The 26,768-nt window shown below is 42.9% G+C and overlaps 1 protein-coding gene across 1 annotated transcript; it reads right to left on the bottom strand.

The window, feature by feature from the left end:
• Positions 1–675: 675 nt before the first annotated feature.
• On the bottom strand, positions 676–21,411 carry marchf9 (membrane-associated ring finger (C3HC4) 9). Its single transcript, XM_086032728.1, has 4 exons — positions 20,128–21,411; positions 10,051–10,206; positions 5,658–5,850; positions 676–1,782 (listed from the first exon to the last, which is right to left on the bottom strand). The coding sequence occupies exons 1-4, from the start codon at positions 20,479–20,481 to the stop codon at positions 1,451–1,453; spliced, it is 1,035 nt and encodes a 344-aa protein (XP_085888854.1). The 5' UTR covers positions 20,482–21,411; the 3' UTR covers positions 676–1,450.
• Between the last annotated feature and the right edge of the window lie 5,357 nt (positions 21,412–26,768).

The raw sequence follows: 26,768 nt of genomic DNA, 5'->3' as shown, positions 1-26,768 counted from the left end.
AATAGAAACATTATTAGATGTGTCACCACTTTGACTGCGTTTGAGTGCTGGCTCATTTTGTAACAGCGGCATAGGAAGTATGACCATATGTTCTTTTCACGCCCAATGATAGAATCATTGTGGAAGGATGTACATCTTATGTTCGCATTATTTGTGGCTTCCTCAAAACAAGAATTTGCTTTCATCTCATTTTATGTGAGGCAATATACTTTTATCCACAACATTAAAAAAAAAAAACCTTCCCGTTATCTAAACATTTTTAAACAAATCTGACATTTACATGAAATCATTCAAATTAATTAAATCCTCTGAAGCGATTCCCCACTGCATTAAGGTGGACTTGTCTTTTCATTTACTCTTGTCATTTTGTTTCTCTCTCATTTGTTCCATTGAGTCTTTTTTGTGTCCGTTTATCATGAAGCAACTGCTCCCTTTGGCAGTTAGGGTAACATTTTAGTCAGAGTATTCATTGAGGGCAGGATCTTTTCACACATGCACCCAAATCATGCAACTTGAAGCAGAGACAGGGAGAGCCGGAGTAATAAGAGATCATTTGATCCTTGGTTTTAATCCAATAGTTTACTTATCAACAATCTGTACTCGGTAGCTGAAAGAGCTGTAAAATGCTGTCCGCCTTTCTTCCCGGTGACAAAAAGTTGGTGCAATGAAATCGGATGGTTTGAAAGTGTTTATTTTGGCAAGCACCTTTCGAAACAGAGCAAATTTGTGTTCATGTTATGTGATAAATAAAATGACATACCCATGCAAAATTCCCTGTGAAATGTACATAATATGTATTTATTGCAGAGAGATTATGTCTCATTGATTTCTATATTATTTTTTTTCTTCCTGTTTGTTTTCTTTCCGTTCGGTCTATTGGCCAGCATTGGGAAGCTTGTTCAGATCAAGAATTCTACATACTGGAGGTGTCTGGAAAGGCTCGACATGTATGGAGTTACATGGTTTCTTGATCCGTGAAAAATCAAAGTTGGAGTAGAAAACAAAAGCAGGAGAAGAGATGCAAATGAAATGCGAGGATCAACTGAAAGAGAAATGTCTCTGTGCATCCTGATATTCAACTGGAAAAAAAACAACATCTCATCATCTCCCATTAGGTTAGAAAGCCTGTTTATGCCCCCCCCACCCACCCCTTCCCTTCCCGTCCTCCCTTGATGTCTGTTCAATGTGTTTTGTCCTTTTTTTTTTTTCCCCCATCACTTCCTTCATTATTGAAAAGGAGCATCTGGCTTCCTTTTAGTCGTAAGAAACAAGAGAACTCCTGGCGAGTGTCTCGGTGTGATGTTGATGCTCCGGGCGTCACTTTGCTTCCTTTGCGAGTCCTTTTACTATTTTGCGTTTCATATTTCATACGCCGTCCTTCCGCTCGTATCTATGGGCTCAAAGGCGAAGAGGAGGTCCTTCAGAGGTCCTTTGAGGTCCTTCCGGGGTCTCATACGGTGGTGACCCTCATCACCACCTCCCGGTTGGCAGCGGCGCCGATCCGCGGGTCGTTAGGCCGCAGCTGGCTGAGGATGTGCAAGATGGTGTAGCCGCAGTGGTGGTTCAGAATAGTTCTCAGCCTCCTGCCTTGGCGGCCTGCGCTGCCGCCCGCCAGGCCGTGAGGAGTACCGCGAGCGCCGCGAGCCCCCGCCTTGCCGCCCAGGCTCACCGGGTCGCCCAGGTCCTTGGATTTCTCGTAGTTCAGAACTTTCCACTGCTGGTTGACGGCCTGCCATCGCTTGAAGATGCGATAGACTGACGAGCCCTCGTGGATGATGAGGCCTGTGGGAGCAAGGAGAAACTCCTTCACAGTTCGGTTGTCGCAAGCTCCTTTCTGACCGACGGCATATTTTCCTTGTGTCACCCAAAAAGACATTCTTGACTTCTGGTATTTTACTTGACTATAGAGTGCCTTGAGATATGACTTGGGAATTTTTTCGATATACGAGCCGTCGATTTTTTGGTTTGGAATTGCAAGCACAAACTTGAGAAGTCAAGGGTCTTTCCATGCCAAATCACCCCCTCCCCCCCCAAAAAAAAAATCAAGAAAAAATGAACCAAGTAGAGTTTGATTTTCATGAAACTGTGTTTACTTGTTGATAGTGGTGGCACAACACAAAATTTTAGGTCAACTGAACAGCAATGAGGCGTTCAAGTATACATACTAGGGATGTCACAATATCGGCAATTTCGTGATATTAAAATTGCCACGATATATCGCCGTTGTCATGTCACAATATTAATAGCAGAAAATCAATTTAAAAGCCCAAGTTGTTTTCCATTTGTGCAGTTCCAGCACCCTCTGGTGGTTAGTTTATTGGTGCATTAAATTTGATGCATGACTGGCCAAGCCTATTTCTTTGTGAATGCTGTTATGATGTACAAAAATAGAATATTGTGATGTTTTTTTTAATATGAGCTTTTTTTTTTTTTTTCAAATATAGTGAGCTTTTATATAGTATCGTGAGCTTTTTATATATCGCCAACCTCTCCAAAATTTCTCAAAAATGAAAATACTTAAAAATGACAGAAATGTTAAAATTTCACTTATCTTTGTTTTGATTTCAAACAAAAACAAAAGGTGCAGAGTGTTCCCAGGGTCGGTAGAATGTCTTATAAAGTTAACTGAAAATTTAAATAAATAGTTGCTTGAAGTTAACACAGTTTTAAATTGATTACCAGCCATCAGATTTTTAAAAAAGGTCGATACTGAGGCCGAGACTGACGAATATCGGCGCTGATAATCGGCCTGGCCGATAATCGGTCGATCCCTACTTCACATCTTTGAAACCTTTGTTTTAGAGCACATGTGAGGGATTACATTTCTAACAAAATGTTTGTTAAGGTCACGTGATTCACAAGATCACGATGAAATTATTGGTCAAAAGTTCAAAGTACGTACTAAAATGTTCACCAATCTTCTAAACCAGGGGTGGGCAATTCCGTCCCTCGACGGCCGGTATCCTGCCTGTTTTCCATGTGTCTCTATACTGCAACACACCTGATTAAAGTGTTCATATAATCAGCATGGTCTGCCGAAGCTGGATAACGGTCCTGATCATTTGAATCAGGTGGGTTGCACCAGGGTGACATATAAAACATGCAGGATACAGTCCCTCCAGGGCCGGAATTGCCCACCCCTGTTCTAAACGATACTTGGTGAATTTCTTTTCCAACAATACTTGTTCTGTGAAGATTGTCCAAGTTGTTCAAAGGAGAGCGACCTTTTTGCATAAAATGTCAAAATTCGTCCGGCCATAGCTCCCAAACCCGGCTCCGATAGACCTAAAATTTGAGATTCAGTGTTGTGCCATCACCTTCAACAAGTTCACCTCGTTTCATGAAAATCCAAATCTTCTTGGTAAACAGACTGGGTGATTTGACATGGAACGACCCTCAACTCACTTGACATCCAGCTGCAGTTTGGGAGATTGTGAACACCTCATCCAAAAAGAAGCTTCAAGCGGTTTGTGGCCACTCTCAGTTGAAAGTTACTGTCAACTACATAGCCTCCACTAGCTGAATGCTAACGCCACAGGCACACTTGCTAACAATTAGCATCTAATGGTGGTGTTGTTAACCTTTTACGCAACAGATATCTGACAGGCGTATATTATTTATCCTCTGTGAAGAACGACTACTATTTCTGCTATACTGAGAAGCCTAGAGAGGAGTGCAGTATAACCGTGTGTCTGTCCCCAGGTGGCCAAGGCCCGCAAATCAGAAGGAGCAGCGCTATGCGCATTGCAGGAGAAAGTCTGACAGTCATGCTAAGAAGATGTAAACATTCTGTTCATTGTCTGCACACTCCGTTGAGTCGTGGCAACTTATTGGCTGTGAGCTGACGCCATGGGCTTCAGTACAGCTTCCTCACATCGATTCAGTTGCGGGATTGTGCTACTTCCCAAGGTGAAAATTGCATTTTGAAAAAGGTACACGTCAAGTCAAGTAAAATCAAGTCAAGTGGATTTCTATCGCCGTAGATCACATTTTAATTGTAAGAGAGTGTTTTCCTCATACTCAATGTTGTTTCTAATAGGAGTGGGAATTGCAGAGAAATTCAAAGTATTATTTTGTTATTGTGCCCACAATGATGATAATATCATACAGTCATGGAATACATTATTAGAGCACCGTGATTTCTTTATATTTGTGTTGATTTCAATGCCCGGTACCTCCAAAGGTGTATCGTGTGACTAATGGACAAAAAAGAAAAGCTGGAACATGGCCTAAAAGCACTGTTTTTCCCAGTACATTTTTGAAGTCCAATGAAAAGCCCATTTGTCCAGTTAACTGAGAACAAACTGACTGATGTCTTTTACAAACACAAACGACTGCCATTGGATGGATTTCACCATCAGAAATACGGCGGTGCCCTGAGATACGAGTTTAACTCCGTGGCCTACGCTTGCATCTCCAAACATCTCAACTCAGCTTTCCGCTGCGAAATGAATGGAAATGCAGTTAATTCGACCGAGTCCTCTAAATACGAGCACAACCTTTTTTTAAATGTTTTTTTTTTCAGAAGAAAAATTCTCCTCAACAGTATTGCAGTGTATAAAAACATACAGAAAAAAAATAAAAACATCTGCTCTCCACATGACTTGCAAACACAAAACCTGAGTGTGCCTAGCGTATTGTCTTTCCTCGTTCTTCTTTGTTGGCAGCTGACAAAGCAGCAGTAGCGCCACCGACTGATTTTGTTGTATTTAGCTTCCTGCTTTCTTTCAGTCTGCGTCGGGTCCTTCTTGCTATCATACCGTATGTCCCGTACCTTTTGTCATATGTTTTCACTGTTATGTTTTGTTTCCCTTGCGTGTCTTTGTTACTTTGTATCATGATATTTGGACTTTACTCTGTATTTTTGTAATCATATTGTAGCACATCAGTACACGATAAACCAAACAGATGGATCCTACCTCCGATCGAAGCAGTCAGTGACCCCCGTGTAGTTATAAAAGCGGACGGACGGTCCACATGTGACGCCATCTGCCCCGCGGGACCAGCTCGTTCTGTGACGTCATCGGTATTTACTGCCGTTCAGCTTCCTTGTGGTGTCCTACCTGCGCACCATCTGCTTCTCTCATTTGGCTTCCGTGCAAAACGTTGTGTGACCTCAGCGAGTGTTGCAATGTGCACTGAATTCGATGTAACGAGTCATATTTGTATTCAAATTTCTGCTGGTGTTTTCTTGCACGGCATGTTTTGTATAATGTGCCCGCTGGTGTGTCTAATGAGATCCAATGATTCAATGGGCATCAATACATAGAGGGATTTTCGCTATTTTCAGGCCAATTCCATCCCCCGTGAATAGCGGGGGTCGTTTGTAAGCCAGAGTGTTATTTTTCTGATTTAAAAAAAAAAAAAACACACGACATAACATTTGTTGTCTTTTTTTAAGAGAGGATGGAACGGATTCATGGCATGTCCAATGATTTTGATGGAAAAAGACGATTTAATATATAAGAGTTTCGAGTTAAAAACCTTGTCACGGAACAAACTTGTATCTCAAGGCACCGCTGTGCTTCTTTGACACTGTCAAAGTCTCATTTTGAAAACAGCTTTTGCATTGGACCTTATTAAGTTGTGCTGCGTTGACAACTGTGTAAGTGCATAATCCAGCCGCAGGGCCGCGCATTTGCGTTTGTGCACTTTACCTATACAGACGATGTCCATGAATCCGTACATGCCGTAGCAGATTTGGAAGAGCAGGTCCTGCCGTTGCCACTTGGCCGAGGGGCTGAGGGAGGACCAGATGAGCCAGGAGATGCTGGCGATGAGGAACAGGGAGCCCAGGATGATGGCGGCGATCTGCACCTTCTCGATCACCGTCAGCGAGATGGCCTGCCACTGCACCGCAGCAAACAAGGAAAGACGCAGTTGCGCTTTTCACACTTTTCAAGTCGGATAATGCAAAAAGCTAGAGGGAGCCCTCAATCACCCATTTAGAGCGTTCTTTTTGCAGAAAATGCAAATTGTGAAATGACCAAAAAAAGACCCAGTGTTATTTCAGTCTCATCATTTTTTTTTCCAGAGCTGTGTGTTTTGAATACTTCTGAAGTGATAATATAGGATCTTTTTTATTAGAGCTATTCGCCCATTTTCTACAGCGCTTGGCCTCATAGGGTCACAAGTGAGCTGCAGATTTTCCCCGCTGACTTTAGTCCACTCCGGAGCGGGCACCAGCCAGTTGTAGCTCATATATCGGCAAACAAACAATTACACTGGTTAACAATTAAGAGTCTTCATTGAGGCTGACTTGTCGGTTTATGGAACGTGCTAGGAAGCCAGCGTACCGGGAGAAAGGCCACGCAAGCACATGGAGAAGATGCAAACAGAAGAAAGAGTCTGAGCCCAGATTTGACTCTGCAACAGTGGCGTAGATGACGTAGGGTTGGTGGGTTTTGTAAAACTTGGGGTCAAACTTTAAATGTATTTATTTATTGTTTTATATTTTGTATTTATTTTTTATATGTAATGTAAATAGTAGATAGATGTTGCCATGGTGGACCCTCGCAGGGGTAGGTAGCACGGAGTTAGCACAATTAGAACAGATCCATGCATCCATTGAATGTGATTGGCTCAGCCGGCGACCCAAAAAAAAAAAGCAAGGTAGAGGACATTTGCAATTGCAAAGATGCTGAAAAGACAGAAAGCCCCCAGAAAAGGAGATGTGTGGTGCAGATAAACGGAGGGCAAATAAGAACAAATAAAAAAGTTAACACTGACAGATCTCTTCCGTCGTGGTAGGAGCAGCCAGGCCAGGGACGACACGGGTCCGAGTAGCAGCACGGCCGCGGCAGTGAAACAAGCACTGCCTGCCTCATAAAATCCAAACCCTGACAGTCAAGATTTTTTTTTTAATGGATGTGGGAATGGATGGCAATAAAACAAGGCAGCCATTGCAAATCACTGTCATGGTCTATTCCTGGCTTACTTATTCTTTACTTTTTGGGCTTTTTCCTGTCCTCTATTCGCGTGTGCAATGTTGTGCCCCTTTGATTTCAAAACCCTTGTGGAATACAGCCCAGCTACGCCACTGCTATGCAACCTCACCACTGCAAGGCAGATGTGCTTGCCACTAATACACTGTGCAGCCCAATTAATAATCCCGCTGATATAAATATTTTCCTGAAATGTTCTATCAATGTTTTGTTCCATCGACATGGCCAAGTGCTGTGTTTCCTGGCTTCTGACTTGCACACATTGCCATGGCAACAGCCAGCTCCACCAATCAGAGATGCTGAGAGGTGCACACATGCACTCCATAGTGTGCAGGCAACCTTGTCCTTCTTCATACAAACATGCTTTATTCACTCACCACAGAAGGTTGAGGATACATTTCGTGTGGAATCTTAAAAAGGGATGGATGGATGGATGGATGGATAGACAGATAGATAGATAGATAGATAGAGAGATAGATAGATAGATAGATAGATAGATAGATAGATAGATAGATAGATAGATAGATAGATAGATAGATAGATAGATAGATAGATAGATAGATAGACAGATAGACAGATGGACAGATAGACAGATGGATGGATAGATGGACGGACAGATGGATGGATAGATGGACGGACAGATAGATGGATAGATGGACGGACAGATAGACGGACAGATAGACGGACAGATAGACGGACAGATAGACGGACAGATAGACGGATAGATAGACAGATAGATAGATAGATAGATAGATAGATAGATAGATAGATAGATAGATAGATAGATAGATAGATAGATAGATAGATAGATAGATAGATAGATAGACAGACAGACAGACAGACAGACAGACAGACAGACAGACAGACAGACAGACAGACAGGCAGATAGACAGATAGACAGATAGACAGATAGACAGATAGATAGATAGATAGATAGATAGATAGATAGATAGATAGATAGATAGATTTTTCCATTCAAAGTGCAGTTGTGGGAGAATATTTTTCCCCTTGTGAGTGTTTTGCGTGTCCATGAGTGTCCAATGTCCAGAAAAATGCCATACGGATCGGATGCATTATCATTATCGTTATTCTTAAATGCGCTTGTTGCATTTGTTTCTGCCGACCAACAAGTTGTCACACTTCACCAGCAAAAAAAGAATCGGAAATTTATTATTCAAAAGTCAAGATGAGATTTGGGCCACGTTTCCAATCAACAACAAATGTGTGCTTGCCACCTGTGATCAAAAGGTAGACTGTGTGTGTTTATAATTTACATGGGACAATTCCACGTCATACTCTTGTGACAATAAATGTTAAAAATGTGGATGTGTGACTTCATTCGTCAATTAGGTGAATTAAAGACTGTCCACTCTTAACAGGCCTGTTCAAAGCAGCCACATTTAGGGCAGGCTGTCCTGTCTCATGCAGATGAGGTCCTGCTCATCCCGCCTCCATCTACTGTGTGGTGTGACTATTGTGAGTAAAATCTGGGATAAACTGGTGGAGAAAGTGGAGCAGCAAAGAGATTAAAGCTGCACAATGACACTAATTTTGCAATGTGATCATGATTTTTTGGCAACCACCATTAAAATAACCTGATATTTACGTTGTGAAGCTTTTTTTCCTCCAACCACAAGGGAACGAACGCATGGTAAAAACGTCATTAAGCTGCCTAAATAACAAGCAAGCGAAAAGGATTAGCAGCTGTTATCCGGACTTGATTCGGATTCAGGGCCAGTGGCATTAAAACATGATAAGTGCGTAGTTATTGTGTCGAATTTTTAATTCTTTGGTAAATGTGATTTTTCATGCTCATTAATTCCCAAATGATAATCATGTTTTAAAGTTCCATATGGGTTGAAAACAGTTCATATATTGTTTGTTGAAAAGTAGAAGTAGTGCAATAAAAATATTGATGTTTTTCCGAACATGATGATAAACATGAATGGTCGTCATTACAGTACTGATCAAATAATTGTGATTAGCAAATTGGCCATAATTGTGCAGCTGCTGCCCTAAGAGAGATACAGTTGTACTAAAAATATAAGAATAATAGCAGTGTGTTGAAAATGTGACCGAAGCAAGCACATAAGACTTGCAATACTTTTTTATTTCATTGCATTGGGAACACTTTATATTATATTGTAAATCCAAAGATCAAGAAAATTGGATCCATGTTGTCATAAGAGAAAACGAAGAAGAATAAACTGTGGTCTGTTCAAAAACAATTTTTTAAAATGTATTTTCTTTATGAGACATATTTCTCTGTTTTTCTTCAAATGCTTTTGAAAAATCTTTAGGATTTAGCATTGCTGTGAATTACTCAAATAATATTTATTGCTGTAAGGACTGTTTGTGAGAACTACTTCACATCTGCGTTACGTGAAATTGAGCATCTTGCAGTCTAGGATGATTTGGAATAAAATTATGACAAATGTTATCAGGATGTATAATTCTGTAAATGAAGATTCCAAAACAAATAAAAACAAGCCATAATCGGTTGACGTGTATTAATCGAAGTCTATTTATCAAGTTTACTACCAAAATGTGAGGTATAATGTACCCGATGAATTGACATTGTTGTGGTCATTGTTTCTTTGGGGCTATTTATTCAATGGAATGGATAAATATAACATGGGAAAAATGTCAGTTCAAGACCAAAATCCTTGAAAGTGCGTCAAATGCATCAGAACTGAGACCTTCATTTGTTTTTGTAAGAAGAACAACAACGTAAAAAAAAAAAAAAAAGGATTTAACAACAATTTTTAATTGGGTATCATGCCCTGCAGCGTGACTGTACCCTTGATTTGACACCTGTTTTTGTTTTCACAGAATGAATGACCTCACTAATTGAATTCCACACTGCTATTATATGCAATAAAAAACCTTTCAATTGGTTATTCCATTCCATAGACCCAGGAGCATGTTGGTTGGGTCTGTTGGTTTTCTGTGATTCTACTCGAAAATAATTTGCCATGCAGGTAAAATATTTTCTACCCAACGCAGTGATGGATCTGGTTAGTCATGTTAGACTGCTCTTATTTTCAACACATGCGCGTACATTTGAAGTGGCCCAAGAGCTGTTGGAACGTGACGGATGCAATACCTGCAGGGGGTTTTTGGTGCTGATGGCCAGAACCTGGTACTTGAAGTAGCAGAGTTCACAGCTCCAGGAGCCCCTCTCGCTGATCCAGCGGATGAGGCAGGGCTGGTGGGTGCAGCGCACAGACCCGTCACACCGGCACGGGCTCAACAGCTCACCCTGCAGGATAAAAGAGGCATGACAGCATGTCAGGAAAACAATACAGCAAGTCAGGGGTGCCCACACTTTTTCAGCCTGAGAGCTACTGATGACATGACCGAGTCAAAATGATCTACCACCTACAAAAAATTAGTGATGGGTTGATGATACCTCATGGAGTGTATTGACACAGTACACGAACTGTGTTGACACGGTATTGATACTGTGTTGGTCAGTCAACACTGACCTCTGCTGTTCATCAAAATCATTGCAGGTCACATTATGTGAAAAAGGATAAACTTGCATGCTGACCCAACATTAGATTGTGAAATAATATTAAATATTTATTCAATTGCTAGTTTTGTACATAAAAAAATGTGATCTTTCTATAATTATATTTGCTCCATTTGTTTGCTGAGTGAAGTTGTTGACGAGAAGAGTTCAAAATCTGCTTGTTTGTGCAAAGGCTCAAATGAGCATGTAATGTATATCAAATTTATCTAATAAAATTTAGAGATAACGTAAGTTATGTATGGGATTTTGTTAACCGAAGTGTTCAATCTCCATCCAACAAACCCACAACATGTCAATATATAAACACAATTTGACACGGCACAGCCAAACGACACAATTCCTGTATTGGTCACATGATTTTTTGTTAAAGCGAAACACGCACCAATCTGTATTGGTCACATGATTTTTTTGTTAAAGCGATACACGCACCAATACGGGGTTTCACACTTGAGATCTCGGGACAGTGCTGATGCACCAGTGTTGCTTGTCCCATCACTACTAAAAATGCAAAACACATTATTTATAAATATATTGAGTATATGTACCGTATATGCTGGTGTACCTTGCATGACTGCATCAACCTATATGGCACAATACAACTAAAAAATGTTTTGTAATGACCTTACTCTGATGACTTGCACTGAATGGAATCAGCCAGGGAGGGACGCGTAGTTTGGACATTGTCCGGACAGTAGCTGCTGATAGCCAGACTCAAGCAGATTTGCAGCAACAACAATCCGCTATACCAGATGTGGACCACTATCAATCAATCAATCAATCAATCAATCAATCACATTTTATTTATATAGCACTTTTCATACATAAAAATGCAACTCAAAGTGCTTTAAAACATTCAAAGCAAAACATAGAATTATCTTCAATCAAAAGAAAAGATAAATTATTTAAAAGTTGTTGAAAGCCAAACTAAAAAGGTGTGTCTTGAGCTTCCTCTTAAAAATATCAACAGTCTCTGCAGACCTGACATCCTCTGGCAGGCTATTCCAAAGGTGAGGACCAAAACGGCTGAATGCAGCCTCGCCATGCATTTTGGTCCTCACCCTTGGAATAAATAAAAGGCCGGCGCCAGAGGACCTCAGGATCCGCGAGGCCTGGTATGATAAAAGCAAATCAGATAAATAAGATGGCCCAAGACCATTAACACATTTATAAACTAATAAAAGTACTTTAAAATCGATCCTGAAACACACAGGGAGCCAATGCAGCAATTTCAAAATTGGCGTAATGTGCTCCCGCCCTCTGGTTCTCGTCAGCACCCGAGCGGCTGAATTCTGCAGTAGTTGCAGTGGTGAAATGCTCTTTTTCGGGAGGCCAGAGAGCAGGGCATTACAGTAATCTAAACGACAGGAAATAAAGGCATGCATCAGCACTTCCGTGTTAGCCTGAGAGAGAAACGGGCGGACTCTGGCGATATTCTTAAGGTGATAAAAACCAATCTTGGTTACATTTTTAATATGAGGAATAAAACTGAGCTCAGAGTCAAAAATGACGCCAAGGTTCTTCACACAGTGTGAGGGATTAAAAATGTGTAGTTTTGGTAAAAGCTTCTCTCTCTGACCTTCGGGACCGATAACTAAAACCTCAGTCTTGTCCTGATTGAGCTGTAGGAAATTATCTGCCATCCATGACTTGATATCTAAAATGCAATTTAAAAGGGTATCAATGGGTCCTGTGTCATCAGGAGACACGGCAATATACAGCTGCGTGTCATCAGCATAGCTGTGAAAGCTGATGCCGTGTCCCCTGATGACATCCCCGAGGGGAAGCATATAAAGATTAAAAAGTAGGGGGCCTAAAATCGAACCTTGAGGAACCCCACATTTAATTTCATGAGTTTTAGAGGAACAAGTATCCATACTTACAAAGAAATATCGGTCTGTGAGATAGGAATAAAACCAGTCAAAAACAGTACCAGAGATGCCCACTAGATTTTTAAGTCTATTTAATAAAATTTGGTGATCTACTGTATCAAAAGCAGCGCTTAGATCCAGTAGCACTAAAGGACTTTCATTCATTGAGGTATGTGGACCAAGTGCAGGTGGATTGTGTGGCCCGTCACTGTGGGCCACACCAATTTTGCTATCTGGGAAGACTTGTTTATAGCTGTTGAACCAAGATAACAATAGTTTGAGCAAAAGCCCCTGCCAGCTGAATAACTGGTGATGTTAGGGCTGTGAAATTCAATTACAATTACGATTATTACACTCCACGATCACAAAATTGGCAAAATCGTAAAAAACGATTGTTAATATGCATTTATATCCAACCCACTATGTTTGTTTACACACAAGGAAAGCATACTTGAATTTATACATTTGCACCTTTTTTAATTTTATAATAACTAATTAAAAAAAAAATTGGGAACTTATATAATTATAGTTTTTCAAAGAATTTTATTTGTCATTATATTTTTTACGTTCAATTTACACGTTCAATACATATATATAAATACACACACATATACATATATATATATATATATATATATATATACACACACACATATATATATATATAAACACACACACACACCCACACACACACGTATACATATGAGTGAGCACATCCACCTCAGTGTTGCTGTCTGTGGTGCTACAAAGGAAGGAGGAGGAAATATTGGGACGGGGTACGCAAGCTCACGATGATTGGCCCCCAGCCTGCTTCGGTGAAGCAGTAATCCGCTGTTGCTCAATAACGTCGGCACTCTCCGTGCTGACCGAGTGTCACATTTCTCCTAAGATGGAATCTTTCCTGGGCACTCGCCACGAGCTGTGACTCACATTAAGCGCTTGAGCGTCTCAGAGGCCGGAGGGTTTGTTTTGACCATCGTTGCTTGCTTGGGTTTGTTCATTCAAAGCAAATACTTAGTTACTGTACTTAGGTCGATTTTTTGTCAGGTATCTGTACTTTACTTGATTATTTATCTTTTGATGAGTTTTTACTTCCAACTTTGAAAACAGCTACTGTATGCATACATAGTTCCTACTCCTTACTTTTTCATTTTTTGTGGTCCACTAAAACTAATAGAGTGTGTCTACTTAATGTCGCATTCTAAATGGATTTGCTCTTTTTAATTTGGCCGAAAATCTCTTCGGAAATTGCAATTTCTCTTCACTTTTTATAGATATCACAACATTTTTTTCTTCTAGTATTATAAGAAACACAATGCAGGGGCAATACATAATAATCTTCTTATGCGGTGACAACACAGTTTATCAGGCCAGATTGCGAGTGAGCTTGACATGAGCATTCATAGATTTGAAAAATGCAGGGTTGAAAAACAATTAAATAAAACATTTTAAAAAAACAGCAATGATGTTATATGTTATGACATAATGTAATATTGCTGATTTCTTTTTTTATTATTCCTCACAGTCACCACACCACTCTATTGACCATTAGCTTTTGCAACGTGCATTGTATTGTCATATTTTCAGTGTAGCACACTTTTGAGTCTTGGCCAATGGCAGAATAACGAGAAAGTGGTTGTTACCATGACAACAGACTTGACTCATCCTTGCATCATTTCATTATCTGAGCGTCATCAGAATTCGAAAACATACTTTTTCTTACAGTACAATGTTAGAGGAAGTAAGTGTGTGCCAGCCCTTTTATGACAGTTAAGATACGTTTGCGCAAAATCCAAGCCGCAAGCTCACTTAAACAAAGAAAAACATTATACATAGAATATAGCCTCGGGGTCACCAACTCCATTTCTCGAGGACCCCTATATTTGGGTTTTATCTGTCATGTTCCATCTGAATAATTTGATTTCGGCGGACGGATACTGAGGAAGTCACGTGACACGATCACAAATTTTTGGCAAAAAAGTGGAGCTCCAAGTCCACAATGGCCTAACAACAGTCACGTATGTGTATGTAAAGAAGCTACTCACCCACGTTCCCCCTTAGCCGCCACCTTCCAGATCGTTTTCGCAATAAAATTAAATGCATCGTCTAATCATCTCGGTCCCTTTATGGTTGTAGCAGGCACAATATCCATTGTTGTCGCTGTCTTTTTGAAGCGACGCCCCTGACTTGGAACGCGACTACTTCAAAACAACTTGTGTCCACGAGTATAGTCAAGCTGCGCGCAGCACTCAAGTAATGACACCGGCACATCAAAGTGGAGTACATGCACTTCTTCTGTCTCGTCTTCCCTACTTCCGGAAATACGCCGTAGCAAACCTGCTGTGTATAGCGGTTTGCTGGTATGCTTTTATTTTGAAGGCCAGGAAGTGTGAAGGAGGGGAAGTGCGGAAAATAAATAAGTAACTTGTTGACTGCGACTTCTGGCCGTCTGTTGGACCCAAATAATTATACATAAAATACGACAAATCCAACCCCGGGGCTCGTAATGCAAGTAAGCACGCGCAGTTGGGTAAGTACTACTGGCGCATTTGAAGCGTGTTCACAGCGGGTTCGAATTGTAAATTATCCAGTTAATGATCTTTAAAAAGCCTCTGCCGTTAGCATCCCTCCCGCGGCCATGTCAATCACGGACGCTTTTTTTTGGGGGTCGGGGGCGGAACGGGGCGGGGGCCAACAATGTTTATGAATATGGCCGGAGGGTCGCGGAGGGAAGGGTACCCAGGTCAAGGGTGGAGGGTCGCGGCCGGACCGGCAAAAAATGGTCAAGTGCCCAGCTCTGGATTTCGACATCAACAAGGACCTTTGGATAAAATGCAACATGGCATTCTAGTTAAGGTAGGTTGTTTTAAGACAAACTTTAACAAACACTAACATTTTATTTGTCGATGTTTTGTCGTTCTTATGTTGAATGCGTCGTGCTTGTTGGGTGACTGAGCGCGCTCTGCTCACAACCTGTGAAACAGCTGTTTACTATCCGCTATCCGGCTCGACTCTTAGTAACTGAACAGCACATTTGAATACCATTATGAGTTTCCGAACAAAACATTCAAAAATTCTGTTCATTTATTGGCGTGGATGAAACTGGTGAGATACAACAAGGGAAATGGTGGTTGAGGCTGCGATGATGATAAATCCATTCTGTCCCATTTTTTTATTTTTATTTTTTTGGTGGTAGCCGGAAACGGTAACGGAAGCCGGTTTAAAATGATAATCGGACCGGACTATAGTTGATATACTTGGTCTGGCTGGACAAAATGGCGGATAAACAGATGGCGGACGGGTACCCCGGCTGTCAGCGGAAGGCGATAACATTTTTTGTAAAATTACTCTTAATTTTCTTTTCTTTCCGGCTGCCTTTTATTTTTTCTAGAGCTGTGTATTTTCAATGGCCATTTTTGAAGAATCCATTTTATTTATTGGCCTTAACTTGTGGGTGGCGACAGAGCTGCAAAAGGAAAGCGCACGCATGTTCCCAGGGTGCCATCATCTGAGAACGGGTGGCACAGTGCACTGGGCTTGCTCTTTGTCTGTAACTCAAAGCGGGCAGCTCTGGGCCACGATACGTCGTGAGTCACCTTCCCGTAGAGCGCAAACGTTTGGGAGCGCGAGAGTAGCCCCAAGTGTCACCCGCTTTACTACGCCTCACAATAGAAACGCAGACAATGAGGCAGATGTCATCAATTAGCACATGGGCTGCAATAACACGTATGTGTATGGGAGAAGTGACTAAAGGGTAATATCCATCTGCGCCATTTGCAAGCCGTTGCCTCATCATCTCGGCCTTCAGGAGGATCTGATGCTGCTGAATGTATATCTCTCAACATTTGGACACAGACCAAAGATGCGTACCACAACGTACACATTTGTTTTGGCTTTGGAAATTTGGAGAAAAAAAAAACTGGCAATGCGATTCTAGGATGAGTGAGAGCTGTGACTAACAAGTGGTGACAGTGCGTTTATTGTGATTCATTGTCACCACATTCGTTTGTCATTGTGTCGATCTAATTGGCTAACTTTCTTTGTTGCTAAGATGACAGGATGCCGACAACTGCTGCCGCTCCTCCACCCCGGATGAGCTACAAAACAACAACATATCATCTTGCCTTACACGATTGAGATGAGCTTTATTAACAAAAACGGCTGTATTTTTGGGACCGGAGCAAGTGCTGCGCCCCTCATGACGTAAATCTAAGTCAGGAGAGTTAGACTGTCTGTTGGTAATTTCACAGACACACTCAAGCTGGCATATTTTAAAAAGGGCGGTTTGCGCCGTTGTGGGCATGAACACAACCGACATCATTGGCCACCAATCAAAGCGGCTCCTCTCATTCCCTTTAAATGTGGCGCACTCACATCTCGCATGGAGATATCTCTGTGCAGAAAAGCAAACGGCGATCCAAACTTGACTGGAGCATTGTCACCGTGTTTGGGGTGTGGCAACAGATAACGAAAGCAGCTACCTTCATTAAATGCAGAATGCCCAGGTGATAACCTCAGATGACTTAAATATGTCCGCAGACCTCTTCGTATCTATTCCCATTCCTGATCGTTCTGAACATCCTTCCACCAAATTGACATTCCGCCGGGCGGGCTCATCTTCGAGGATACACCCACGCCGGTACGCCCAACGTGGCTCAAAGCACGCTGCCAAAGTGACACACAGGCGCAGCGAGCCTTGCGCTGCCTGCACCAAAACCAGGATACGCCATATGCCTGAATTTAAAACTCTCTGTCATGGGATTGGGCGGTATTACGGTTATACAGTGTCCCACGGTGTCTAAAAATAGCAACGGTGTCACTTTCAACACCGTTATAAAAACAAAACAAAACAAACAGTTGTGTTTTAAACTTCATATTACTCTATTTTAAACTAATAATGGGCTATAATGTGTTTCTTGTTACTGAATGGGAATGACGTTCTATTAGTCAGGTGAGAGCCCTTGGCCCATCGTGCAGCTAGCGACTCAAGCGCATCGGTCCCTTCCCCCAAAAATGCAACCATTACAATAAAAAGGACGCAAAATACGTGGCTTGTATCATAGCTGCATGTCTGATGTTTGTAACAAATCAATCGGCATCAAAATCGCTAAAGGATTCAACAAGTTAAGAGCAAAGAGAGGATGAGAGAGTTGTTATTTGGCCATGACCGAAAACTGGCCTCTTGTTTAGTTTGCAGTGAATCGCGTGAGAAATACAAGTACAAATTCTGCGCCAGTGTGCCATATCGTAGCGTATTGGGTAGAGCGCTCAGAGTTGTAAACAACACGTTTCGTTTCACGTGTTTATAGCTTGTGACAAATCTGCAAACGGGAACACAAAATTACTGGACTGACATTCCCTTAATTGGAATCGTGAGCTAGTTAAACCATAACACGGCAGCCTCCATCCACATTACGCTAAAAAAAGCAGTTCAAGGCCAACCTACTGTAATCACAGTAATATTGCCGATTCACGACAGGCCAAGAGTTCCTCGATCCGGCCATTGACCAAGCAGAGTCGTTCACGGCAAAATAACACTAGCAGGAGGGTTGCCGGGCACTGCTCAATAACCACTGCCTGGATTTAAAATTGGTCCTAAAGAATAAGTTCCGAAAATTGATGGATGGATGGATGATCGGATAAACACGATGGGTTTTGCCGTTCGACAGTGTACTTTAAGGGATCCTGGAGTTTAAACTAAGTTGCCGTGTTGCTGTTCTTTACAAGTAAGGTTTAATCATGTAATAGTAGGCCATAAGTGGCACTAGTAGTGGAAAACATTGGCATTCAGACAATATTCGTACTAGTCTTTCTACTACTGGGCTGAGTTGTCTAACTAGTGAGGACAAAGAGCGCACTAGCACAAAGACCTTAAGTTGGATGTCAACGAAATTATTTGATCCCAACTCGTAGGAAAATATCACCATACTAGTGTGACAACTCCATGCTACTAGTGAGGCTGAACTATGCATTACAGGAAGTCCTCGAATTACGACGTAAGCGACCTATGACGTTTCGAATTTACGACGCCAGTGCCTCCTCCATTTTGTCCCAAGCACCACAGTGACTACGTTTACATGCAGTCAATATTCGGTTTAAGGTCCAAATTGCGATTTCTGAAACATTCTGAATATCCCGTTTACATGAATGAGCGGACAGAGATGCTCCGGCATTTGAATAACCTACTGTGTACGGCGACACACGGCGTCATGGCTCAAATGGACGTCATTTCCGCTTGTTACTTTCAACTGTCAATAAAATACTTAATATTCATGTCACTCACCACATGAACGAAGCAGCCCGTTTCCTCCTCACTCCAAAAGTGTGCTTTTGTGCTGCGTCTCTGAGCTTGTTTACCTCTGCTTGTGTATTTGCGATGGGTTTCGCGCCAAACAACGCACTCCGCATGCAAGCACTTCCTGTACTACAAAGACCAGCATTCCTTGCGGTTGAGCGTGCGCAAAGTGTCTCGACGTTGTCCGCGCGCCGGCAGTATCTTTGCCTTTTTCCCACTCCTCTCCTTCTTCTCCATCCACCTCTGAGCAGTAATGCTAAGTACAGCATCTTAACCTTTTTATTTTAGTGTATTTTTGTCTTTTCATGCAAAGTATTTTGACATAAATTTCGACTATAATGGTGAAATCTGACATACGCGGAAAATCGTGTTAAATCGCCAGTGTAGGAACGGAACTCGTTCATAAATTGAGGACTTCCTGTAGTTGAAATGTACATGCGTGCTACTAGTGACATTGTAATTTACTAGTAAGACTGTCGTTCTACTACTGCACCATAGTTGTTGTGCTAGTGTGCTGAACTGCCTTACAAGTGAGGACAAAAAGCATATTAGTACACTGAGCTTAAGGTGGATATGCAGTTTAAGGTCAATGTGTCAGTAGCCCAAAAGTGGCACTTGTAGTGGAAAAAAAGTGACTAGTAAGGCACTGGTTCTGTAAATGTGCTGAACTATCTTACTAGTGAGGACAAAGAGCAAACTAGTACATGGACCTTAAACTGGCGCTACAGGAATAAATGCTCAAACGACTTCCCATTCACGCTGTAAACTATTGGTTCAAACAACAACAACAACAATTTTGGTTAAAAATGTAAAGGGTAGTTACTTTGGGGTGTTTTGTATGGAAAAAAAAAATCAATGTTTTGGGTTGCTTATTACGAAAAAATAATTGGTTGTTTTGTACACAAGACCCAAGTAACAGGTCGGGAGGTTTGTTACAGACAATTGCTGCCACACCAGGAAAATAAGTTCAGTATAATGTTATATTGTGACAAATTTCACGTCAAAATGTTTTATGTTTGACTTAACAAAATGAAGCAATTCCTTCCGAATCACGCAGTCTCTAGCGAGTCTAGAGGTATGCATGGGTGTCTCCCTTTTAAATATGAAATCTTTTGAAACACTTGGCCTTATTTTTTTTATAGTATTTTAGAAGAGCAGCAGTTACGTACTTTTGATTTGTAAGACACAAAAAAAAGTTATCACGTAACTTACCACGTTTTAACGTGACAATTTATCACAATAACTTTTCACGTTAAAACGTGTACCTTATCATGATAAAATGTGAAACTTAACACGATAACTTTAAAATTTAACTTTGGTTTTGGTGTGGAAACAGCTACAGTATACGCGCCCGCATCTCATCAGCTTGTAGGAGAAGGGCCTGGTAAACTGTGTTGTTATTGTTGCTGCTGTCGCGTGTGATGCAAGTGAGGCGGCCGGACGAAGGCTCGGCGGAGAAGTGGCCGAAAAGCGCACACGCAGTACCTGCTCGGGGCCTTGGAAGCAGATCCTGCACTGGGGGCTCCGAAGGCTGCTGGCGGTGCTGGCGAGCGAGACGGCGTCCAGGCCCACTTGCAGCTTGGGCTCCCTGTCGTCGAAGGCCTGCAGGCTGCGCGGCCGCGGCTCGCTGCTGCCGTAGTAGTCCTCGTCGTCGTTGCGCGAGCGGCAGTCGACGAAGGGCGGCCAGCCGCAGCCGCCCATGCCCATCCCCAAGCCGCGCATGGCGGCCGCCGAACGCTCGGAGGAGGAGCCGCCGCCACCGGACGGGCTCGATTCGGATCGCATCAACACCAGCACTTTCAGTTCGTTCAGAAACATACGGATCCGATACTTGAACATGTTGGGCCGCTACATACACACGCGCACACGCACGCCGATACACCAAGTGCGCCTGGATGCGTGTTTACGCTCCTCGCTTGGACAATTCACGCGCTCACTGTCGGCCGAAAAATGAGCCACTGATGGCATGTGTGCCAAAAGCCAGCGTCCACTCCTCACAAAGCGCTTCCCATATCTTTTGTCTTGTGTGGAGCAAACAACAACAAAAAAACTATGCAGCCGGCGTTCATGTGCAGATAGCGACTTGCGGCGGCGTCGAACGCTAGACGAGAGAACGATGAGCCAACATGCTCGCTAGCCGAAGCAGAAGACCGAGCGACGCCGACGCGGGCGACTCGACGCGGGCTGTACGGCACCACGACCACGACACGCCATCCACGCGCTCACATCTGGGAGCCTGGGCCAAAATCATCATCCGACAAAAGAGCCAAGCGGGCCGGATCGGGACTTGCGAGCTGCATGGCGCCTTCAAGACAACAAAAGAGTCTCGGCGTCCGCCGTCACTTTCTTTCTCAGTCCATCTCCTCCCAAAAAAACAATCATTTGCATTTTCCGACAAAAACAGCCGAGTGCTCCCCGTCTGCCATCCTCGCCATCGAGGGAGGAGGAAGGCGGAAGGGAAGGAATAAAAGAGGAAAACAAAACACAAGGCACCCTGCGGTTTTATTTGGGCTTCGAGTCCGCGTCCCCAGAAAAGGAAAGACGGCGTCCCACAGCAACAATGACACGCCAGCAGCGGTGGCTTCGATTAGTGGAGCACGTCGATGCTCCTGATCAGGATGCTGCTCGCTCGTTTCCCCTCCTCCAAATGGTCGCTCGCCCATGCAGCTACTTCCGGAACAAGCGTGCTGGCATCCTGTCCAAAATATAATTTTATTTTCTGTCAAGAGAGCAGGTGAAGCCTTCCGGAGGGAGGTCGGCTTGTTGACGTGGCGCTGTCCTGGGTGCTGAACGCCCCCCCCCCCACCCTCCTGCCCCCCCCCCGCACCACTTTGGCGGACACGTGCGCCGGATGCCCGCCAATTACAAAGCGGGGTCTGGCTCCTTCCTCGCCCTTCTCATGCGGGTCACTGCCAGCTAGTCTCAGGCACCCTCAAATCGTGAAATACATAAACTCAAATAGGGTCCCACAGTTTTTTATCATATTGAGGGACAAACAATGTATACCTTGCTTTACCAGTATCTGTTCAATGATCATTTCCATTAATCCGGGCAACGGAAAGGTCAATTCATTAGCCAGTCCGGCAATGATGATGTTAACGACTCTGAATTTACACTTCATCTATATTTGAACCTGTCAGCCCGTAAATTACAACCAGTGCTCCATCTCACTTCCAAGGAATTGAGCTCACACAACATTCTTATTTCAACTGACACTTCACACAATCACAGAATCGCTGCTCTAGATCGGTGAACTGCGCTGCCAGAGATCATTAGCTGTGCCCTATATTATCCAAATTACAAATCACTACATCCAAAGCCGTAAGATCGCAACAAGTTGGTCCTTTGTGACTCAGAGAGCTAAAAAAAAAAAAAACAAAGAAAAGAAACGTTCCAGGGCATTCTCTATTTGGGCTCCAGTGCTCTATACCCACGGAAATTCATCTCGCTATCTCATTTTAAAACTTATTTCTGTACTCTTGCATTTTTTAAACCACACATAGCATTGCCTTGTCTCTCTCCCAGACAAATGAGTTTTGGCCTGTTTTACTGCCGCTTCTCCATTTTTACTTGTTGCTGTATTGTAGGATTTATTTTCATGTAAAATATAAACCTTGGCTCAGGTTGAGAAACACCGTTTTTTTGTCGTGCACATTATTTACCCCTTTGATTAAAATCCTTACATAGAAGACAGAAATCTAGCTGCATGATTTTTTCCCCCCTCTCGTTTTTGAACAATAATTTCTCGTTTGATCACACAGTGAGGTGCCTCACAATGGAGAGGTTCTAGTGTTGAATCTCACCTCTCATGTGAAGTTTGCATTTTAGGTTCATTGAAAGAGTCTAAAGTGCTGAAGGTGTCGGCAAACTTCCCTGCTTCAGGGAAGGCGAGAGGAGTGAAAGCGTCTCGGTGTCATTTGTCAGGACGGCGAGACAAGTTAATTAGAAAAACATCAGAGGCGCGAGGACAGAGGTCACTTTCATCTGCAGTTTACAAAGAAGACGCTGCCGTCGGCGCCTCTTCAACACTCAGCATTCTGCTCCATGGCAACGTTTCGCACAAAATGCCCTGACACTTTGATTGCCATGGATTTTTCGCACTCTGCTTGTTGCAAATATGGATGTAGCCTTTCAATGCCACATACATTCTACCAACAGTTAGGGTGGCGCATGGGCAGCCGCAATGAGAACAAATAGATACGCCGGGTTAAAATAATACTAATATTAAGATGTGCTCTAAATTATGAAGCATCATGTTGTTTTTATTTTCCCTAATTTACAATGCATACAATTCATTAATCAATGAAATTGCAGATTTTATTGGAAACACCACCCTGATGACAGTAGTACTTTTTAATGAATATTATCCAAAATACTTTGTACATTGTTCTAAATCACTGTGCACAGCAGTTAAATGCATGATGTAAAGATCTTACACCGAAAAACAGTTATTTGACCTAATTTGAATATAATTTGCTGGCGTCGGCAGCAATCACATTTCAAGAAACCCCCCCCCCCAAAACAGCATGTTCGTTTACTCATTAACACCTGCATCATCAAAAATAGAAAGCCATTTTCAACACGATATAGATTCATAATTTGTAAAAAAATAAAATAGCCACATGGGGACTGATCAATAGTATCGATTTGTGGGGGGAAAAAATTTTTAAATTTGGACGTAGGAGATTTCGACCCGATATCCGAATCCGTTGCGCATGACTAAAATGCGGTAAACTGATTAAATTCTTCTTCTCCTTGAATATTACATCAGTTGAGCACATTTTTAATCATGTGCAACTGAATGAAGTCAATTCAAATGCATTTTTAATCCATTGACGTTTAAGCCATTATCTCATTGAAGGATATTTCTCGGTAGGGTTGTGCTTTGGAGGTACAGTATACGACCAACGTACTGTAGATCTCTGTACTCACTAAGTCTCTCTCTCACACACACAATAAATGAAAAAAAAAAACTGGAGGGAAAATATAATCACGGTCCGTGGGCACGGAGAACTACACAATCCAGTCATCTACCAATAGATGTCGGTACAAAGCCAAAAAGGAGCTGACTCGGAGAATGGGAAATGAGGAAGTTGGGATAAAGTTTTAGCACATCCACTAGCCAGCTGATTGACTTGTGGCATTCAAACATATTCTGTCACAGCAAACAAAAGCTCACACACTGGAGTAGGGGGCTAAATACGTACGCGGGGAGCACTTCAGGCTAGGGTAGAGCTGTTCGATTTTTCTCTCAAACCCGATTTTTACGATTACGATTTCTTTGCAAAAAAAAAAAAAAAATGAAAAATGAAGTATTTTGAATGTCTTTTATTTAAACTGAATTTTTCTTTCTTTTAACTCAAAATGCCAGTCAATTTAAGTTCAATGAAGGGGATCGGCTGGCTAAAACGCAGCCTCCTACCGGCCCGACCAGAGCAGGGATGATTCAGAATGGTTCAGTTCTATTTCAGGCAATTTCCAAGTTTCAATCCTGGGCTCCTAGCTCGCCATCGACCTGGCCAATTCCGTCACTTGAGCATACGCTCCACTTCACTTCCTCGCTCAGTCGGCAGATAGTCGGCTCCTGCAGCAAACAATTCCTCACACTTGTGTCACTTTCTCCTCGGCCAGTGGACAATCGCTTCCGCATTTCAGCAATTGGATTGAACGCGCTACTTACGTCAGCGCATGCCGAACGCGGAAGTAACTACCGGAAAACAGAGCTCTTAATACGAAGAGAAGAGTCAGAGAAAGTACAAATACAAAGAGAATGTACAAAGAGAACACAATATAGAAAATACGACTGATCTTAGATACACCAAAAATAACAAAATCGAACGTTTTTAACATCGTTTTATTCAGAAAATTCGGTTACGGTTCAAAATCGCTTAATCGAGCAGCCCTACTTCAGGGTATTGGGGTCTTGTCAAGGACACCTCAGTCATACATCCAGGAGATGTTGGGGGTGGATGCTTCATTGTTGCATTCCCTCAAACCATCAAGATGACAGAATTTTCTTTTTTTTTTTGCCCACATCCTTTCTTCTGGTCAGCGACTTGAACCTTAGGTCCCCATGGTGGCAGGTAACGATCTTAACCAATTGGCCACAGCTGACAGATGGTGTCTGGGGGGGGGGGGGTGTGATGTTGTGGTGATCTCAGTGGGGACCGCAGCAGACGATCAAGCTGCTCTTATGCTGCATTCCTCTGCTGCACCTTTCCCACGAAGTCCGTCGGCTGCTGCTTTGCCGGTGGGTGGCCTTTGGGGGCCTCCGGGACTGTGGCCAGCTTTTGCAGACTTTCATGTCAACACCAATATTTACAGTTAGCCAGGGCATTTTTGCAGCTGCTCACGGTATGATGAAGGCTTGGGGTCAGGGCTTTGTAGAGATGGGTTGATCTCATCGCAACCACTGATTTGATTCCGGTTGCTTGGGCATCATAGATGGCGGTAATGAGGAAACATAGCCAGGGTGGAGGCATTTTCCACATGCCGGATTATCCCAAAGCTTTGACAGCTACTTCCTTCCAGGTCATCCAATGTTCATGCTGGCCAAGCTTTGTGGCCTTTGACCAGAACCTGGGAGCTGGGCCCCTGGTCAGACAGCCATCTGCGGGCAAGTGAAGTTGTTGGGCTACACATCCGTCCGTCTTCAGCAGTGTGGCTGTGATGATCTCACAAAGTTTGAGTGGTCACATCAAGCGCGATAGCACCAGAGCTTCGCTTCCCTGGGAGGTGGGCGGCTTTTGTTGATCCTTTCCAGACCATCCCGAGAGCTGCTTAATAACGCGAAACATCCTCCTGATGTAATTTTCTTTTGATTAAGATCACTTGGGAAATTCACGATCAAAACTGTTTAAGATTCATACAGATTGACTAAAACATAGATGAGGAATGACATTGGCAAAAACTTGCAGAGAAAAACTAAAACTCTAATGATTATATGTAACACAAACCCCCAAAAAGGAAAAAAACCAAAACAATATAATAGCACAGTTATGGATATTAAAGCTTAGAGTTGAGTGTAACACCCCAATAATGTTAGCTCTTCAGCATCATATAAACGTCTATAACATCTTTATTTTATGACTCTCTTCTAAAACAGGTGACATGATGTAGTACATTAGCGCTCCAAGTTCACTTCCCAGCTGACCGGCATCACACACACGCGCGCACACACAGACGCGCGCACACACGTTGGCCTTCTCCCTGACAAGTTAGCAAGCAGCATTCCTGCTCTGTTTCATTATTGATAGGCCTTATTGACCTGTTTGTCTTTCCTCACTGAAGAGAATGATTTGCCTTCCTGTTTGTCCTCGCTGAGCTGCGAGAACAATTTGCATCCTCATCCAGATGCAAGAATAAAAGCACACCAGTTGTGTTGCTGTGTATATTGAAGGGGGAGCGATAGGGATGATTCCAGAGGTGTCAAAAGGCACAACTCAGAAGGTGGAGTTGGTTGTTATTTTTTTTTTTTTGGCCATGTTTACAGCCGACAGTGACCCATCCTCAGTGCATTTAAGAGATCATCGATCGAGAACCTCCTTTAAATGTTTGCTCGGACTCCGCGACACTACATATCAGACGTCGCGTTTGTGCAGGGGAGCCTTTAGCGGCCTCTGTGACTGAGCGGTGTTCGCTTCATCTGGCAGTCCCGCTTCTAGTTGGTTATTATCATGACTAGTTATGAAAAATTGCGGCAAGCCTTCATGGGGCACAAAGTGACGCGGAAGGCCGGATCCGGACGACAGCCTTGCAGATGCATCATCGTGGTGCTCTCAGAGCGTCTTCTAAAGCTTTGAGAGAACAGATGGCCATCTCTCTCTCGCTCGCTCTCTCTCTCTCTCCCTCTCTGTGTGTGTGCGATCCTCCACAGCTTCTGCCAGCTCAAGTGCCCGGCCGGCATATGGGCCCGCATCGCAGGGCATAGCAGACTGGCATAGGGCCCTCAGGAGGAAGGCGGGCTTTGCTCCCGCCGGAAATACTCTCAATAGCCCAAAATACCTTAGCAGGCGTATTTGACTTCCAGCGATGTTCTTAAGTGTCAGGAAAATCCCAACAGGAAGCGGTGGCAATGGCAATTTTTTTCACCACTTGAAAACATATTCACGCACAAAAACGAGGAA

Source organism: Filicampus tigris, chromosome 1, assembly GCF_054856515.1.
Source record: "Filicampus tigris isolate MCC_2025a chromosome 1, RoL_Ftig_1.0, whole genome shotgun sequence".
In the NCBI taxonomy this organism is placed as follows: domain Eukaryota; kingdom Metazoa; phylum Chordata; class Actinopteri; order Syngnathiformes; family Syngnathidae; genus Filicampus; species Filicampus tigris.
This window is presented reverse-complemented; position numbering and strand designations above follow the sequence as displayed.

What these genes read in the sequence shown, in the direction of transcription:
- marchf9 (XM_086032728.1), bottom strand. Translation starts at nt 20,481, where the DNA reads ATGTTCAAGTATCGGATCCGTATGTTTCTGAACGAACTGAAAGTGCTG. An exon ending in GCTTCCAAGGCCCCGAGCAG is followed by an intron (nt 10,207 to 20,127) that starts GTACTGCGTGTG and finishes TTTATCCTGCAG; the next exon opens with GGTGAGCTGTTGAGCCCGTG. An exon ending in CATGGACATCGTCTGTATAG is followed by an intron (nt 1,783 to 5,657) that starts GTAAAGTGCACA and finishes TTGCTCCCACAG; the next exon opens with GCCTCATCATCCACGAGGGC.